The sequence below is a fragment of the Vulpes vulpes genome, chromosome 14, assembly GCF_048418805.1.
Source record: "Vulpes vulpes isolate BD-2025 chromosome 14, VulVul3, whole genome shotgun sequence".
Taxonomy (NCBI): Eukaryota; Metazoa; Chordata; class Mammalia; order Carnivora; family Canidae; genus Vulpes; species Vulpes vulpes.
In genome coordinates this window covers 21,184,189-21,199,061 of record NC_132793.1, presented here as the reverse complement: position 1 = coordinate 21,199,061, position 14,873 = coordinate 21,184,189, and the positions used below count along the sequence as shown (strand labels likewise).

At 52.9% G+C, this 14,873-nt stretch overlaps 1 protein-coding gene across 1 annotated transcript in view; it reads left to right on the top strand.

Moving 5' to 3' along the window:
- VSTM2L (V-set and transmembrane domain containing 2 like) overlaps positions 1 to 12,025 on the top strand; it is a 36,991-nt gene extending 24,966 nt beyond the window's left edge. The window contains exons 3-4 of the mRNA XM_072735879.1: positions 1,338 to 1,388; positions 10,613 to 12,025. Of these exons, the coding sequence (XP_072591980.1) occupies positions 1,338 to 1,388; positions 10,613 to 10,885 (324 nt within the window). The 3' untranslated portion in view covers positions 10,886 to 12,025. The remainder of the gene's footprint in view (positions 1 to 1,337; positions 1,389 to 10,612) is intronic.
- The last annotated feature ends 2,848 nt before the right edge of the window (positions 12,026 to 14,873 follow it).

The window sequence follows — 14,873 nt, the reverse complement described above, 5'->3', positions numbered from 1 at the left end:
TCTCCCTCAGGTGCCCCGGGGAGTAGGTTCCAGCTGCCCGCAGCGTCCCTGGCTTGAGAACGTGCCCACTACTGACTTCCTTCCCTTTGTGGTCTCACGGGCCCACGCCCCTACTGGTGTCCCCTGGGATCCCCGCCCAGCTAGACTAATAGCACTGGAATCTTTGTCTCAAGGTCTCCTGCTGGGGGAGCCCAAACAAAGACACTTCCATTCCTCCACTTGAGTAAATGCAAATAATATATGAATACATGCACCTCTGTGCACATGTTCACATATGAACACGGACATTTACACACCTGCAAGTGCACACGCGGGCATGCTCACACATTCTTGTGTGTTCATGAAGTAGCCTCTAACATATTCACAGATGTGTATTAAAGACTTTCTTTTTTATTTTATTTTTAAAGATTTTATTTATTTATTCATGAGAGACACAGAGTGAGAGGCAGAGAGGCTGAGGGAGAAGCAGGCTCCCTGTGGGGACCCTGATGTGGGACTCGATCCCAGGACCCCAGGATTATGACCTGAGCCAAAAGCAGATGCTCAACCACTGAGCCACCCAGGTGTCCCAAAGATTTTATTTATTTATTTGACAGAGAGAAAGAGCGCACAAGCAGGGGGAGCAGCAGGCAGAGGGAGAGGGAGAGGCAGGCTCCCACTGAGCAGGGGCCCCAATGCAGGGCTCTATCCCAGGACCCCCGGGATCATGACTTGAGCCACAGAGATGCTTTAATCGACTGAGCCACCCAGGCGCCCCTCACAAATACGTATTCAACTTTGTCTTGCTCCTGGGAGTGTCACCTCTCTTCAACGCTTGCAGCCTGCCTCACAGGGCCCAGAGGAGTCCACGGGGGGGGGGGGGGGGGGGGGGGGGTTAGAGAAAGCCCTTAGGCAGAGACCTGCAGGTATGTGCAACTGGAAGCATCTGGGGTCAGCCTGCAGGGTATAACACCATGTGGGCAGGACTCTGACAGGATTTGCCACAAACACACGATCATGGGTGTGAGACACCTCAGAATGCAAACACATTCACAGAGACACAAGTGTAGAGACAGACATTCCAACAGACACACCAGGCAGGCTCACCCACCCCCACAGATCCCTAAATACCCACATATCTAAATGCATAGCACATGCAGTTTTACAGGCACCCTCTTCATCTTCCTTTGCTCTGGCTCACCCCCACCCTGAGATGACACAGAGCTGAGGGACGCCTGACTCCAGACCCCAGAGCATCACTTGTCACAGCTACAATCTTAGCTATTGTCCATACTCCCACCCCATGATGCTAACGCCTTGTCTCTGCTCTCTCTGCCCCTCCCGCTCCCTCCCAACAGCTAAAAGCATCTCAGCAGGAAGACACAGGGAAGGACGCCACCAAAATAAGTGTGAGTTTTGGTAATGACTTCTTGCAACAGCTCTAATGGAGGACACAGCTGTAATTTAAAAAAAAAAAAAAAAAAAAGGTCCAGTTCAGCTGGCAGCTTGGGCACGAAGATGGAGAAGAAAAAAGAAAGGGGGAAAAATGGCCTCATTCTGTTTTTTAAAAGATGCAGATTTTTCAAGTTCATTGAATGACAGGCACAAAAAAAAAAAAAAATGACAAGGGGAGAGAAGACACATTCTCTCCTGTCAGGGCCAAGGCTGTGTGTGGTCTGGATGCTTTGTGTCTGTCTCAGCAGCATTTTTAATTTGGGGAGCTAACAGGGTCTGATGTGACTAAGCTGGCTTTCTTCAGGCCATTATGACTGTGGTGGCATGTCACGGTCACTTGGGTCATGTGGCTCCTGTGGGTGAGGTGGGGCGGGAGACCTATAGCCAAGGGACTTCAGTACTGGCCGGTCTTACGCATGGACTCATTTTATCATTGCTACAAAGCCATAGGGAACAGCCAAGTGTTCGCCCATTTTCCAGGTAGGGCCACGGAGGCCTGGAGGGGTCAGAGATTGACTAGAGGCCATGACATGGCTGAGCTGCCTGACTTTAGGGCTTGAGTACCTTGTCTCCAGACGCTGCTGGGGCCCCATGTGGGGACTCAGGGGACTCAGGAAGTGCCAGTTTTTGTGGAGGAGGAACACCCAAAGTTGGGCCTGGGAGACGCCAGCACGATTGAGAAGGGAGGTGGAAGGGAAGAGCATGCTGAGCACAGGGGACAGGCCTGGGGACATGTGTGGCCCTCGGGCTGGGCTGGATGGGTGCCTGGGGCATCAGGTCAGCCTGGCAGGAGGCTAGTAAGTCCGCTAGTGACATCAGAAGTGCAGGTATGAGTGTGTGTGTGAAGGGAGTGACCTCCAAATTCACTCTTCTCAGCTGATTCCTCCACAGCTTCTCAAGGGTTTCTGAGGGAGCTCCGGGCCCCAAGGCCAAGGAGACACAGGTACACCGAGGAGCCTTGCCCTAGAGCAGAAATCACAGTGCAGAGTGAGCACCATCAGCAGGCATGAGGGAGGGTGCCATGCTGGGCACTGAAGATGGGGGAGCAGAGGCAGGGAGGCCAGGGAGGAGGCTCCTGCAGCCACCCTAATGGGAGGTGGGCAGATTACAGAACAAGGACCTTTATTTTTTTTTAAGATTTTATTTATTGGGGCACCTGGGTGGGTAAGTGGGTAAGTGGTTGAGTATCTGCCTTTGGCTCAGGTGGTGAACCTGGAGTTCGGGGATCGAGTTTCTCATATTGGGCTCCCTGCGGGAAGCCTGCTTCTCCCTCTGCCTGTGTCTCTGCCTCTCTCTCTGTGTGTCTCTCATGAATAAATAAATAAAATTTTTAAAAAAGATTTTATTTATTTATTAGAGAGCAAGCAAGAGAAGGAGCAGGGGAGGGGCCAAGGGAGAGGGAGAAGCAGACTCCCTGCTGAGCAGAGAGCCTAGTGTGGGACTCTATCCCAGGACCCCGGAATCACCACCCAAGCCGAAGGCAGACACTCAACCAACGGAGCCACCCAGACACCCCTGGGGAACAAGGGCCTTTAAAGCAATATTTGCGTAGTCTGCTCAGGGCCCTTCACAGCTGGGGTCTGGCAATTCAAGCCTCTTCCAGATTAGGGCAGCTGCAGCTCCCCCTCTACCCCTGCCCCTCACCCTCACCCTCTACCAAGGGCACATCCATATGCAATGCCCCATTTCTTGCCCAAACACCCACCAGTTAAACCTGGGTAGATAGAGATCTGTGTATATATTAATACACCTGCAACTCACTCTCCTATCATTTTGTGTGCGGTTTAAGGAGTGTCTCAGGCAAAGGGAAGAATAATCTAATTGACTTAGAGGATTAGAATTCGAGGCTGCTAGGCCCCACGTGAGGGGAATGCGAAGATGCTAATTAGTTAAATAAAATAAATGTGCTCAGCGTGATTATGCCATCACTCCCCGCCCCCAGCGCCTGCAATTCCTGCACCTGCTGGGGCTCCAGGGGTCTGGCGAGGAAACTCGCGGCCATCGGCTACCTCCTTGTCCAGACAGGATCACACACATGACAGTTCTTAAATGCACACAGAGCTCACCGACGCCTATAAGCAGATGCACACCCCCATTTCCCCCGGGCTAAAAGGCTCAAACTTTTCTCCATGGCCCTTCAAGGCTTTGCTCAACTCATTCTGCTGTCTGGGCTGTCTCATTTTGCTTGACCTGGCTCCCCTTCCCATCCCAACTCTGGCTGCTTTTCTCCCTTCCCATCCTTGCCCACCGCCTCGCCTTTGCATGGGCCAGTTCCTCTGCCCAGAAAACTCTCCCTCTCTCTTCCTTCAGAACTCAGCTCAGGAAGCGCCCCTTGACCGTGTGGCTCAGCCGGCATCCCGTTTCCGTGCTGCCTGTATTTCCATATGCAATCATCCATGTGTGTGTTTGTTTCCTATCTGTCCCCCCACACTCCCAGACTCAGTGGGGCTGGGACTGTGCCTGCCTGATTAACTGTTACGTTTCCAGAGCCTAGCGCAGCGCCTGGCACATAGTAGGTGCCCAATAAATAATTGAATGACAGTCACACACATCCAAGCCAACTGTGGTATAAGCCCAGACACAGATTTTGATACACGGACATGCCAACATGATGTGCATCTGTGCCTGTACTTGTATGTATACGGATGACATGAAGGCACAAGGTGGCTCGTGTGGAAGCCACAAGGTGGCTCATGGGACCTAGAACCCAGGCCCTGTATCTGTAGGAGCCAACTGAGCCAGGCAGGAATTCAACCCAGTAGCCTTCTGTCTTCTAAAAATCCTGATTGCAGTGGGCAGCTCCTGATTTTTAACTGTTGGAACCTAATTTGAACAACACTGTGGGAGCTAAACAGCACAGGACACTGGCTTGGCGGCATGGGTGCTGTGGGATCCCAGGTTCTGGGGGAGGGAGTACCATCAGCTTCCAGGACCCTGGTATGGGAGGGCTCTGTGACCTGCTGGGGCTGCCATGGTAACCCCGGGAAGGATCAGGGTTGGCAGTGCTGAGGACACAGTGGCGCCAGCACCTAGCATCCCTCAGCCAGAACACCTTGTAACAGTGGTTACTAGAGTGAAAACTTTATATGAATTTGTGAATCACAAGACTCCTATTCCCAGCAGGTGGGGGATAGCTGGAGCATGAAGGGAGGCCCATCTTCTCTGCGGGAAACAGGCGAGGGAATCAAAGAGCTCAGAATCCTGTAGGGAGATCAGTTATATAATAGGACAGGCATCTGTGATAAAATAATAATAATAATAATAATAATAATAATAATAATAATAATAAAGCGGCTAAGATTTATTGAGTGCATGCCATATGCCAGGAACCATGATGAGCACTTTACATTACATGAATTATCTCATTTCACTTGGGACCTGGGGAAGGACCCCTGGCCTAAAAACATCTTTCTTGGCAACTGGCATATGCCAAGGGTTTCACCTTCGGTGCCTCATTTCTGTGGCTCAGACCACTTATTTTTCTTATTGGCTGTTTTCAAGTTCTGGAAGTTTTTCCTTTGATTTAACTGAGGTTCTCTGTTTTAGAGTTTGGGTTAATTTCCCCTTAACCAGTTTTTTGTTTTAATTTTTATTTATTTATGATAGTCACAGAGAGAGAGAGAGAGAGAGAGGCAGTGACACAGGCAGAGAGAGAAGCAGGCTCCATGCACCGGGAGCGTGACGTGGGATTTGATCCCGGGTCTCCAAGATCGCGCCCTGGGCCAAAGGCAGGGGCTAAACCGCTGTGCCACCCAGGGATCCCCCCCTTAACCAGTTTTGCAAGCAGAAGTGGTTCCCAACTTCCTAATTTGAAGGCAAGCTGAAATTCGCCCCCTCAACCTGCTTTACCTGCCTTCATCGTATAGCTGCTTTAGTGGAGAAGAACCCTAGACCCCCAGGGTCCCCATATACATGTGGCCCAGTGCTCTGGCCCATTCATCCTGAAGCCTGCACCCCTTCCAGCCAGACCCCAAAAACCAGGTACAGCCCTGAAGGGCATCAAGAAGCATCTGCAGCCTCCCTCTGGAATCTCCACGAAATCTCCATGAATGGCTATAAGACAGGCCTGTTTGTTAGATCAACCAAGTGGTTCTGCAGGCCAAGCCCCTGCCAACCCTGGCCAGTGGCTCTGCATGTGTGGTGCACATGTGGACCTGGGTGTTTTTGGTGGAGGGCTGGGACAGCTGGAGTGGTGCACAAAGTCTGCATCCTTCACAAAGGATTAACAGGCCAAGTGGTGGCTCATGGTTTATTATGATTTTTATTTTCTGCTATCGGTGTTTCCATCTTAAAATTCCTGCAGTGGTCCACAGTATACATAGGGCATCATGTTCTGAGCTCCTCCAGGGAGGGGAGATTCACATGGAGCCAAAACCACTCCATCCATCTCAGGAATGCCTGAAGAATCCCTAGAGAGGTTGAGGGCCTTGAAGATGCCTCTCAGAAGGCCATGGTCATACACACTCGGTCCCTGTCCTCAGGTGCTCCCAGGTCAGTGTGGGAGATGAATATTAACCCAGTCATCACCCATGATAAGAAGTAAAATGACAACTGTGACCACAAAATGAGGAGAGCTCCCTGGGGGTCTGAGCCAGTGACAGAGGACCTGGCCTAGTCCGGATGGTCTGGAGGGCTTCCTGGAGAAGGTGCTATTATTTAAAGTAAGCACTGAAGTATAGAGGTGTTGACTAGGAGTGAGGGATCTCGGCTGGGTATGTGTGTTGGAGGAACTGCAGTAGGCTGGTGTGGCCAAGGGGCAGGTGGGGATGAGACCCCAAAGGGCCCAGTCAGCCACTGCCAGGAGCCATCGAAGGAAGAGGCCCTAAGTTGGGGGCATTGTGTGACCCTAGTCAGTGCAAGGGGGATGGACTTGCAAGGAAGAGGAGAGGCCCAGTGATGTTCAGAGGGAAGATCAATGGAATTCTGGAATTGATTGTGCCAGAATGCAGAAGGAGCAGGGCAGTGATGATTTGGGAGGGTCTGGCTGGTGTGGGTGAGGCCTTCTGGGGTCCAGATTCAGAAGGACCCTGAGCTGGATTCTGAACACAAGGGTGGGGGCAGGGATGGGGGTGCTGGTGGAAGTGTCTGGGTGCTGCTGATGGAGGGCCTGGGAGTGGCAGGGCTCAGAGCTGGCCCTGGCCTGGGGCAGGGACCATCTGACCCCTAAGCCCCATCCCAATGCCTTCCTGGGGCCACCCTGTCTGTCTCAGGCTCAGCCATGAGCCTACATGTAGGAGAGGTCTGGCACCATGGACATGCATCAGCACCACGCATTCTTCCTGGCCTGGCTCTGGAGGAAGATCCCAGCCTTGAGGGGCCAGGGGTGCCCCTGCCATGCCCAGAAAGGCCTGGGCTGTGAGTGAGCGGGGAGGAGGCTGAACTTGGTCATGGCATGGACTCGCCTTGTCTCTTTCAGCATAATTAGGTGCTTAATTGCACTGCTAAGGCCTGTCGATGCCTGTGCCGAGGTGATTATGATTTACAGCCAGGCCGAGGCGCAGAGGTCTCCTCTCGGTCCTGGCCTCTCTGGTCTCGCTGGAGGCCCAGTTGGTGAATGAGGAACTTCCAAGAGGCTGCTCCCTCTACCCCCTAGAAGCTGGAGCAGGATGTTGGACTCCCTCCTACAGGATTTGCCTCTGAGGATGGGCTGGGTTCCCCAAGCCAAGGAAGGCTGGGCACATAGGCAAGGACGTAGGATGGGGTGAAAAGGTAGCCCTGTGGTTATTGGTCATGGGAGGCTCCCCATGTCTCTGTCACTGGCTGAGTGGCCTTGGGCAAATCACTTTACCTCTCTGAGCCTCAGTTTCCTGAGGCTATCTTGGCAGGGCCCATATCACAGGGTTACTGCAAAGCTTAAAAAAGATATATGAAGCTTTTAGCACATCATCTCACGGTGATCAAGTGCTCTGTAAACACTGGCCGCCAGCACTACTCTTATTGCTGTTACGGGTTTTTCACTCCAGATCGTGCTGAAAGGGGTAGACACCAGGGCTGGCGAGAGCCGTGTCTCATGCGTGACTCTCCCTGAGGTGCTGGGTTCGGTGTGGGGTCTGGGTTGTCTACGAGTCCATGCAGCACCACCTGGGGTCTGGCTGGTTCACAGCTGTGACCTCAGCACCCAGCTCAGAGCAGGCCCTTACTAAGTGTCCACCAAATGCCTGATGAATGCGTCCCAGGAGCCTGGGTGCTGGTGACTGGTCAGGATCAGACCCAGCCTCCCAGCACCCTCCCCGACTCCTTCCTCCTCTCTCAGAGAGGAAGGGCTCTCCTTCTGAAGGCCACCAGGTCTGCTGGCGGAGGGGGCAACACGGTGCTGGAGGGGGAGCAGACTGCTGGCAGAGGGCTGGTCTAGGCCGGGCCTCGGGTCTGGGGGTGGGAGGGATGGGCTGCGTCTGGTGCTCCCTCCTTAGGAGCCGCTGCTCCCAGCGCTTCGCATTATTACTCCATTAGCGCCTTGTAGGGTTGACAAATGAAGGATAATTAATATCCGTGAGGGAAACAGATGTTGAGGTAATTCGCTCCCCGCTGTGCATTTGCAACAGCATCTCCTAACTCGCCTGAGAGCATGGCAGGGCCACAGGGTGTCCCGGTGCCCTTGGTCAGAGGTGATGGAACCAGCAGGGCCTGCGGCTTCCAGCTGGGCCCAGCCCGGAGCCAGGCAGGGAGGCTGGTTCTCAGCCCCACACCAGGAAGGGGCGGCTGGGAGAACTTCCTGCTCTTCCTACTGGGCACTCTGCCTGTGTCCCACCTCATGCCTCCTGCTCTACCACAAGCCCATGTTTTCCGGCTTCACAGGGGTGATGACCAGCTGGAAGGCTCAGACGGACCAGGCTCCTTGCTGCTGCCCACCTATCTTCCCTCTTCCCTTCTGGAGCCTGGGAAGGGGCCCCCTCTGGCTTTTCCAGCACCGGTCACCCAGCAGGACCCTAGAATGAGTCCATTCATTCAACAAATGTTACCGTTGTTGTTTACAGGGCACAAGACCCTAGATGGTCACTAAGATGAACAAAAGGGGTGTCATCCCTGTCCTCGTGGTGTTTATAGTTTGGCCAGGGAGAGAAACAGAAATCAAGCCAACAGATGAATAAATGGTCTTCAACGATAATGACTGCTAGGAGATGCACAAGGGGTTGTGATGGAGGGCTTCTTGGAGGAGGTGAGGTTGAAAATGAACAGGAGTCAAGCGGATGAAGAGAGATGGGGAACACCACTGGGGCAGAGAGACCAGCATATGCAGAGGCTGTGAGGTCAGAAAGAGCTTGGCATTTGGGGGAAATGAAAGGGGTCCGGAGATATTGTAAGTCGTGTGTGTGTGTGTGTGTGTGTGTGTGTGCGCGCGCGCGCACCCAGCACAGGTTCAGGCACATCTGCAGTGAATGCACCCCATGGAGACTCTCCTCTTTTGCATCCCAGCCTCCTTACTGCAAAGGTGACCAGCAAGAGCCTCCTGCTCCAGGAGCTGGGGCTTGACAAGAGAGTGACAGCTGGTTTTCCATGCCTGCCCCCTGCTCTGGGGGAGAGGGGCCCGAAGGGCTCAGGGCAGAGGCTGCAGGTCTGAGGTCCACTCGGCTCCAGGCTGGGCCTGGAGAGCCTGCAGTAATGCTGACTGGTGGTGAGGTCAGTGACAAGGGGCTGGGGGCTGAAATCCCCATTCTGTCTAGGCAGGGTGGGGGCTACAGGAGGCAGGGTGGGGTCCTTTCGGCTGTAATTAAGAAGGGTCCGGGGAAGGATGGAAACTCCTTCCCACCTCTCCTCTCCAGGCTGGACCCCTCTCTTCTCCCTTTCTAACTTCCTGTGTTGAATTGTGGATTCACAGAAAGTTACGACGGTAGATCATAGGGTCCCCTGGGCCCTTTCCCTGGCTTCCCCAGCGATAAACCTTATAAAAATATCCAGCTGCTTTTTCTCTTCTCATTGAAAAAAATTCTTAGCTTTATAGTAGCTTTATAGCCGCCGCAGGTTTATTCATAAGAGCTATGATCTGGAAACTACCCACATGCCCATCAACAGGTGGTTGGATAAACAAATTGTGCAGTATTTCTATGATGGAATACTATTCAGCAGTGAAAAAGCACAAACGGAGCTGTGCAACCACAGGAGCAGCCTCACTGATTTTCCCTGGTGGGAAAGAGGCCACACACAAAAGAGCAAAAGAGTTCAAGAACAGACAAAACTAATCTACAGTGATAAAGTCAGGGTGGGGGGGTACTGATGACAAAGGGCCACAAGGGTGTGGTCTAGAGGGTTATACGTGGCCCGTGCTTTGCTCTGGGTGGTGCTCACGAACACAGTTTTGTCAAACTGTATGCACTTTACTGCATACAAGGTATATTTCAATTTTATTTTATTTTGCTTTTAAAAGATTTTATCTATTCAGGAGAGAAACACAGAGAGAGGCCGAGACATGGGCAGAGGGAAAAGCAGGCTCCCCATGGGGAGCCCAGTGTGGGACTTAATCCCAGGACCCTGGGATCACAACCTGAGCCGAAGGCCGATGCTCAACCACTGAGCCACCCAGGCACCCTATATTTCAATTTTAAAATAAAAATCAAAAAACTGAATCAAATCAATAAACAAGCAAAGAGTCAAAGTACAAAGACAAATATTACAGACGCTCTTGCTCCCAGCAACCGGTGTGGAGTTATTAGTATCCTGCTATATTTGTGATCAGCCTTCTTTTTTGTTTGTTTGTTCAAAGCAGCAGAACCATTTCACACTAAGCTGAGACTTAACTGAGGTCTCTCCTAGGTCCCCGCCCCTCCCCGGGCTCCAGCCCAGACACAGCCACTGCTAGGAGGCCACCGCATTCCCTCCTGGCTGTTTTCACACTTGCACAGATGTGTCTCCGAAGCCAGGACAGAGTGTTTTTTGCAGGAGCTCTGCAGTGAGATCACTCTCTCCCTGCGTGTCGCTGAGCCCGGCTCTGGCTCGGGCTTTAACTGCTGGCCAGTATTCCATCAAATCAACTGACGACCGTCCACTTCTTTGTCCTGTTGATGGACACTGAAGTGGGTTCTACTTTTTTTGCTATTTGACTCACTTTCCGGCAAGCCCCCAGCGCCTCTGTGGGAGTGTTTCTGGGGCCCCAGGGTACAAGTGGGCTCCCAAGACTTGCGCTCTCCCTCTTCCCACCTGCCGCCTGCTGGCCAGGTCACGGTCTCTCTGTCCCCCTCCCCAGGTGGTCAAGGTGGTGGGCAGCAACATCTCCCACAAACTGCGTCTGTCAAGGGTGAAGCCCACGGACGAAGGCACCTACGAGTGCCGTGTCATCGACTTCAGCGACGGCAAGGCCCGGCACCACAAGGTCAAGGCCTACCTTCGGGTGCAGCCCGGGGAGAACTCGGTCCTGCACCTGCCCGAGGCCCCGCCCGCCGCGCCCGCCCCGCCGCCCCCCAAGCCGGGCAAGGAGTTGCGGAAGCGCTCGGTGGACGAGGAGGCCTGCAGCCTCTAGACTGATGCCTACCCGGCCAGCCCCCCGCCCCCCGTGCCCCTCAGCTGTACAGAGTGCATGAGGAGCCGCTGGACCGCTGGGGACGGGACTGCCTGGGTCCAGCCGCCTCCCCATCCCCAAGACTGCCTGCGGCCACCACGTCGGCCCTCTGCCCGCCACTCCCTTGCTCAGCATGTAAGCCCTGCCCAACCCTTCCTTTTCAGACCCCTGCGGTGACCTGGCTCGGAGAAGGTGGCCCTGCGCACCAAGGGGACGACCACCCCGAATGCTGGGGTGGGCACCACGCCGGGGCCAGGCTGCCTCTCTGTCACCAGCTTCCGTGGAGTCCAGTGTTTTGCGTTGCTTGCTTGTCTCCCATCCTGTCCCGAGCCGGGGCCTCCCAGCCTTACTCTCCCTCCTGCCCCATCATCCCCCGCTTAAACCGGGGGAATGGACTGTGACCCCTCCCCGAATTTGGACTTGAATCTTCTGAGCAGAACTAGGGCCTCTCTCTACCTTGGCGAAAAACTGGGGCACAGAGCCCCCAGGAGAGCCTTGCTCTGGGCCCATGGCCTGTGAACAGAGTCACTTGCAGGGGGCCTGGGAGGAGAGGGAGACACCCCACTGCCTCCTGGGGGGGTCCTTCATGTTCAGCTTCCTTATACCTAAGAAACGGCTCCCTGTCCCACCCTCTGCAGAGGTGGGGGAACCAGGAATCTGCCCATTCACATGGCAAGTCTGAAGGAGGGCCTCTCCCCTCTGACCCAGTGGCCCTATGCAGAGTTTTGCACCAGCAGGACCCCTTCGAGGGTCTTCGGGCTCTTCCAGGAGCCCCCCTCTGCCAGCTTCCAATGTCCCAGCCCCCTCCTGGGCCCATGTCACACCCACCCAAGGGCCTGGGGCTGTTGGGAGCCAAAGGCCCCCCAATACCAATCCCCTCACAATTCCTGATTAGGGGGACACCCACCCCCTGGTAATTTGTAAATATTTCTATTGGGCCCAACACCCCCTGGGAACTGGCTCAAACCTCTGGCCGCCCCTCAGTGATGGAGTTGGGATGTGGGAGAGGCCGAGGGCTCTGCCCAGGGGTGTGTGGGTAACCCTGTACACATGATCCAATCTGTGACTACCAGCCAACCTGAATAAAGCGGTTTAAAAAAACCTTGGGCAGTGTCTTTCTGGGGCATTTTTGTGTGGAGCAGTGTGGCGAGGGAGGGGCCAGCTCACACCCACCCTCACTCAGCAGTTTCTCACTCCTGCTCTCCACCCCCCAAACACAGACCCAGAGCTGGCTGGGGCACAGAGAGAGGGCAAAGGGAAACCAGCCTCTGTCCAGTTACCAAGGGCTTGAATTATTCTTAGGTTTTGAGATAATCACACCTACAGAGGAGTGCATAAGACATGTCTATACTGTTTTGTCAATAAATATGTTATAAAGCAAATAAAGGTGAGCCGGCTCCTCCCAAACACAGCACTCCAGAACAGAACCCCCCAGCCCAGCCCGTGTGTTTTCCTGACCAGACCCACTCTCCTCCTTCTTAGAGAGTAACCACCACCCTGGCGTTTAAGGAAAGCACATTTTTCATGTTCTCTTTACAGCTTTACTACTTCCATGTATGTCATCTTAAGCAATAGAGTTGAGTTTTGTCTATCATTTAGAACTTTATATGCATTGAATCCTATCACATCCGTCCTTGCATGTACCACTCTGCTTGTGAGATTCATGCATGTTGTTGCATGTCTGTAATTTGTCCATTTTTATTACTGCATGAATATCCCACAATTTAACTTATTTATTCATTCTACTGTTGACAAGAATTTGTGTTCCCATCTGGGTGCTTGGCAGCATTGCCGAGGGCATTCTCGCCCTTGTCTCCTGGTGCACCTGAGCATGAGATTCTTGGGGTGTGTTTGTTGGGTCGGACGTTTAGGCACGGCATATTAGGGATCTCGTCTGCCCCTATCAGGTATCACCAGCACCTTATTACAGTTGAGGGAGCAGCTTCAGAGCGGTTAAGTAGCTTGCTTGAGGTCACCCAGTTGTTGAACTCTGCTCTGCTGGATATGGATCACCTCCTCACCCACTGAACATCACCACCTCTCCCATAATGCCTTGGGCTTGGATTCCCCTTGGCTCATCCCAGACAAGACTCCCACCCACCACAGTCCTGCTGGGAACCCACCTGAGGGCATGTCCTTCTTGGGGGCTTTTAGGGGAAACCCTCACAGCCAGCACACCCAGCTTGTCCCTCTCCTGTACCCACAGGAACCACCACACCACCCCCACATTAGCCCATCCTCGAGCCCCCCTGCAGTCAGACTGAGTGAACCTCCCTCAAGGGCAGGGACTGTTATCAGTTCTCTGAAGCAGAGAATCAAGTCAGGGGAAGGGTGGGTTGGAGACTGGCTGACTGGCTGAGGACATGAATAAATCAAGCTATGAAGCAGGGCTGGAGACCCACTGCCGAATCCAGGTGTCCCTGCGCTGGAAGGTCAGTGACCTGTGGTCCTGTAGGGCAGCAGCCAGCCTTTTTTTTTTTTCAACAAATATGGTACCTTCCAGAAGTGCCCAAGTGGGAGGCAGGCCCTGAAAAGCCCAGGTTCCTCTGGGAAGGTCCTGGCTGGGCAGCATGGGGGTGGGAGTACAGGCTCCTGCCAGAGTGATAACAATAATTACAGGTCCTGAGTACCTACTCTGCACCAGGCACTGTGAAAGGCTTTCCACAGGAAATCCTGAGAATGCACACGATCTCGTTTTACCCCCTCAAGGGCATGGGTCCCATCTCCAGTCTGCTCACCCTTTACAGGGGCCCCCATCTCCTTAGAGGGAATATTTCTGCTCCATTGGGAATGCAGTCCAGGGAAGAGCAGTGCCTGGGTTAGATTTCTGCCTCTAACCATCCTTGCTGGACATCCTCAGGATCTGAAGCAAGGCTCCTCACGTCTCTGAGCCTCAGTTTCCTCTTCTGTAAAATAGCGAGGCTCCCAGGGAGATACAAATCAAAATCATGAGTTAACCTCTTTGCACACACTAGGATGGTATGAATCAAAAAGACAGATAATAACAAGCGTTGGCAAAGATTTTAAACTGGAACACGCACACTGCGCTGGTGGGATTATAAAGTGATGCAGCCGCTTGGGAAAACAGTCTGGCATTTTCTCTGAATGTTAAACATAGAGTTACTGTATGACCCAGCAATTTCATTCCTGTGTATATACTCAAGAGAACTGAAAACATATGTCCACACAAAAAACGTGTGCATGAATACTCACAGCAGCATTATGCGTAATAGCCCAAAAGTGGAAACAACCCAAGTACCCATCAACTGATGAACGAGTGAATAGAATGTGGCATATCCAGACGCCGGAATATTATTTGGCAATAAAGAGGAACGCAGTCCTGACACACGTTACACCATAGGTGAAACTTGGAAACATTATTCTAAGAGAAAGCAGCCAGACACAAAAGGTCCCATATTGCATGATGCCATTTTTTAAAAGATTTTATTTGTTTATTCATGAGAGACACAGAGAGAGGCAGAGACAGAAACAGAGACACAGGTAGAGGGAGAAGCAGGCTCCCTTTGGGGAGCCCATGCAGGACAAATCCCAGGACCCTGGGATCCTGACCTGAGCCCAAGGCAGATGCTCAACCACTGAGTCACCCAGGTGTCCCTGTATGATGTCATTTATATGAAATATTCAGAATAGGAATATCCATAGGGACACAAAGCAGACTGGTGGTTGCCAGGGCTAGGGGAGAAGAGAGTGGGCAGGGACTGCTAATGGGTATGGGGTTCTTTTGGGGGTGATTGAGACATTCTAAGATCGATTGTGGTGATGGATGTACAGCTCTGCAGATATCCTAAAAACTACTGAAATGTGCACTTTACATGGGTGAACTGTATGGTGTGTGAATTATATCTCAATAAATCTGCTGAAAGAGAGAGATGCTCCTGACTCAGCGCCATGCCCATAGGCCCACACCAGGCACATGAGAGGTCCCCAG